Source organism: Lactuca sativa, chromosome 2 (genome assembly GCF_002870075.4).
Source record: "Lactuca sativa cultivar Salinas chromosome 2, Lsat_Salinas_v11, whole genome shotgun sequence".
Lineage (NCBI taxonomy): Eukaryota > Viridiplantae > Streptophyta > Magnoliopsida > Asterales > Asteraceae > Lactuca > Lactuca sativa.
This window is the reverse complement of record NC_056624.2, coordinates 39,725,441-39,729,848: the sequence shown is the minus strand read 5'-3', so window position 1 is coordinate 39,729,848 and position 4,408 is coordinate 39,725,441. Positions and strand designations below refer to the sequence as shown.

Here is a 4,408-nt window from a genome sequence, read left to right as displayed (position 1 = left end):
TCAATATCTTCATGTATTTTTATCAACAATGTTATAAAAATATGGGATTTTTCGTTGTCATTTGGTGATTTACTTTGTTTAAAATAAATGGTGAAAAAAAATCATTTCCACACACACCCAACAAGGGGTGTTTGACAGTCTTGCTAACTATCACTTTAATAATAATAATAATAATAATAATAATAATAATAATAATAATAATAATAATAATAATAATAATAATAGCAATAATAACAATAATAATAATAGCAATAAAAATAATAAGAGTAATAACAATAAATTTTATAGCATGGATAAAAAAGGGGGGGAGAGAGAGTGACTTGTAACTGGCTCTGAATAACATCTAGCTTCAATTCCTGAAACTGATTACAACAATAAACATAAGCATGTACACTATAATAACATCTAGCGAATATTGTAATAACCTTTGATTTTTTAACTTAACAATCACTTCTGTAAATACAAGTCTTATTTACCTATCTAACTTTATTTATCTTTAATCAAGGTAAAAAAATTAGCCATTTAGATTTCAAGCAATCAAAGGGGTATGTGAATATCTAGCTGATCCTATGTTTAAAGGAGTAATTCCTGAAAAGAATTTAAATCAAGCTGTTGGTGTAGCAGCTATGTGTTTACAAGAGGAGACATACATGCGTCCATTGATATCCGACATTGTAGATGGTTTGAGCTTCCTCACAGAAGATCCTGAAGGGTTTACGACACTAGCAGCAAGTGAGCTTGATCTCAAGTTGGAGCCATATAACCCGCCTTCATCCTCATCCTCCTCATCATCATCGTCAGACTCTGATTCAAAAAATGAGCTTAAAGTGAAGATAGAGCCATTTAATCGACCTGTGCTAGAACCAAATCCAAAGCCACAGCCTGAGCTGGTATCGGATTCTGAACAGGAGTCTGAGTTGGAGCCAGAACCCCAGCCAGAGCCCGAGCCGGAACCAGAGCCTGAGCCTGAACCTGAGCCTGAACCTGAACCTGAACCTGAACCTGATTCAAGTTCAAGTTCAAGTTCAAGTTCGGATTCAGATCCAGAGCCTGAGCCAGTACCGGTTCCTATGCCAGAACCGGTACAAGAACCAGTGCCATCAAGTTCAAGTTCAAGTTCAAGTTCAAGCTCAAGTTCAGACTCTGAGCCAGAGCGAGAGCCAATATTAGTGCCAGAAATACAACCAATGGCCGAACCTAGTCAGAAAGATCAAACTTCTTCTGATGATAATTCTGATGATTCATCGGTTGTATATGAGGAAGATGCGTATAGCGAAGAGGAATTTTCAGATGAAGACAAGACAAACACATCAAATCTACTAAAATCTAAGTCAAAACCACGAACGAAACCCACCAAAAAGAGAGTTGTGTTTAACACAGAAGGAAATGACTCAACAAAGCCAAAACCAAAAAGGATGAATTCTAGTCGGAGCAAGAAGACCTTGAAAGGTGATCGAAGCAAAAATAAAAGCATGCGTAAATCTAAATCGAAGGGAGATGACCATAGTGATATAGAGTTTACAGATGAAAGTGATGGTGAGGATACAAGTCAAAGGTATACAAGTACTATTTCGAGGTTCATGAGTGCTAATTCAAAAGTTTACAGAGGATATGCCGATGAGAGTGACAATGATTCAAGTTCAGAGGGCGAAAAATAGAGGAACAATATTTGCACCCATATTCCATTAACTCATGGTTTTCATCGACCAAATGGAAACAAGATAAACATGAGTTCAAAATTTCTTCTATCCGTATTCATAATTGACAATCTTTCCCTCATATAGACTATGTCTTCTCAAGTTTGTTCTCAAGTTTGTATTAAGAAATAGTAAAAGTAGACCCATTTTTGCATACAGTTAAGTTGTTCAATGAACTCTTTATAAGGCTTTAGTCCTTATAGTGTTGTTAAGACCTGGTAACAACCTTAGAAGTCATGAATTCAAGTCCACTTTTCAAATAACATGACCATAAGACAGATAATAAAAATGGGAATAACGTAGATAGCACATAAATCAAGATTACTCTTGACCCACTTATAATTAGTGACTCTCAAACTAATTTGTAAAATAATTTTCTGATTTGCAAATTTCACATTTCACATTAGGAGAAAAACATATGATTGTTTTTTCATTAACAAAAAATAATGAAATTTAGTTCAATCATACTTCTTTTTGTTCTTTTTTTACATTGTACATACCCTAGAATATTTTCTGTTGGGATAAAGGCAAGAACACAGAGAAATAATTAACCATGCACAAGAACACAATGCGATTTATGTATTACGGTCGATATACATAATTTACAAACAAGTAGGAGAAATCTTTGCACGAGTAGTTTGTAATCAAGAATACAATGGATACCCAACCAAATGACACCTTGTACAGCCTAAGAAAAAACCATAGTTGTAATTAGGTTATACTCTGCATAAGTTTATCGTAAAAACTCCCAAAATATGACTTGTTAAATACCCATTTAGGGTCCAATAACAATTCAGATGACACCACGACACTTACATACAATATCGTTATTTATACTACATTGGTTTATTATTAATTTTATCACTCAATATAGGGATTAACATTTGGAAATAACAATATACTTTGAAAAAATTATTTTGGTTAAAACAATGCAAGTTTAGTAGAAGAAATTGGGAGGTGAGGTAGACTGTGAAGCATATAGCATAAATTCAAATATTAACTTGGAGTCAAATATGATTGGGAGATGGGTAGATTGTGAAGCATGGAGCATACATTAATGACTGAAACTGTAATTTGGAGTAAAAAGTGATCTTTGAAAAATTGTACGTCAACAAAAATTGACGGGTTTGGCAAGAAGAACAGCGAACCTCAAGGGAACCACAAGACTTTCATGAATATACTTGAATAAAGTGATATATATTATCATATTAACTAGATATTTTGGCTAAAACTCGGGCCCTATTTTTTTCGATACCATATGTTATTGCATACCCTATGTATCCCCCTTAGGGCCTAAGGGCCACCTCAGGGACAAACCTATTCGTAATAGCAATCCCAAAGTGTATCTCTAAATATTTTGTCTCTAAGCTTGAGCAATTCAAAATGCATAAAAATAATACCCTTTAGTCATCAATTATGTATCATCACACATATATATCTAGCCTAGACATGTAACAGTAATCTATCTATAATGATCAAAGCCTTCAACTGGACACTATCGATAGGTTCACAAGGTTATGACCTCACATGTACTCGCAAATAGTCAACACAGACCCAACCCATGATACGAAATGAAAAATAAAAATACATGCACGACTCAAGAGATGTCAATTTATTTCACCTAAGACAAAATAATATGATATTTGAAGCTCACTTTTTGCAATCATACAATATATGAAATCTTCATAGGTTTTTCATAATATGCTAATACATCAGTGTAATTTAGTAGGTTACCAACGGGTTTCCAGCCACCAATTGCGGCTCCCCACTTATCAATAATAGGGGAGAGGGCTTGCACTTTGGCGATATGAAAATACACTGAAGTATGTAGCATACCCTCTGGCCAATTCATAACTGAAACCCCCATGACTCAAACACTAAAAACTCCCATATGAAAAGGCTAGTAATTCTGAAAGAGCTGAATTGTTTAGCCATGTTACACCACAATTTATTTATAAAATTGAAGCAATTATTTAAGAATATAGTGTTCTAACTCTATAACACATAAAAATTATACGATTGAAGAATTATTGAAGAATTTAAGCATTCATGAAGAATACAAAGTCTAAAATATTGTGTTTCCAATTTCTTTTATTGATATCCACCAACACTTGTATCACCATCATCTCCTGCCATTTATATGCATAAAATTGTCGCTTATCAAGAGTTCATCAATGCAAATCGCCACCATCAACCATTGTTAATGCTTTAAGAATCAAAATTCTATCTTTAAGAATCATAACTAATTCTTTAAAAATACGCTTCTTGGTAGTAATGTAATAAAATTACCAATGAATTCTTTGTGTAAAAGCCATATAAACAAACAAAGAACCTAAAAGGGGACTTTAATCAACATGTTTCTATTGATCTAATAATCAACAAATGCATTCCTAAAAGCATGTTAATTCAAATTTATCAGAGACAAAACCTAGTGAATCATATAAATATAATGTTCCAAAAAGTAACAAAGATAAAAAGAAGTGATCATGAGTCTAAAGATGGTTCATATCTTCATAAAATAGGATGTTAGCTTATGCTTTTAGTCTTTCTCTTAATATAGGCATTCTCAAGACTATTACTTTCTTATTTGATAGTTTTAACAATATGAAATCAATTTTGTCCATTAATTAGGGTTCCTCCAAAGATTTGATTCAAATTTTACAGAAAACATAATTCAAGAAATACCCATTTTCCTATTGTATATACTAAAA

At 33.1% G+C, this 4,408-nt stretch overlaps 1 protein-coding gene across 1 annotated transcript; it reads left to right on the top strand.

Moving 5' to 3' along the window:
- Positions 1–569: 569 nt before the first annotated feature.
- Positions 570–1,658, top strand: LOC128132292 (uncharacterized). The gene has a single exon (XM_052768806.1). The coding sequence runs from the start codon at positions 570–572 to the stop codon at positions 1,656–1,658; it is 1,089 nt and encodes a 362-aa protein (XP_052624766.1).
- Positions 1,659–4,408: the final 2,750 nt, after the last annotated feature.

Excerpts from the sequence above, each read along its gene's own strand:
- LOC128132292 (XM_052768806.1), top strand. The coding sequence starts at position 570 with ATGTTTAAAGGAGTAATTCCTGAAAAGAATTTAAATCAAGCTGTTGGT.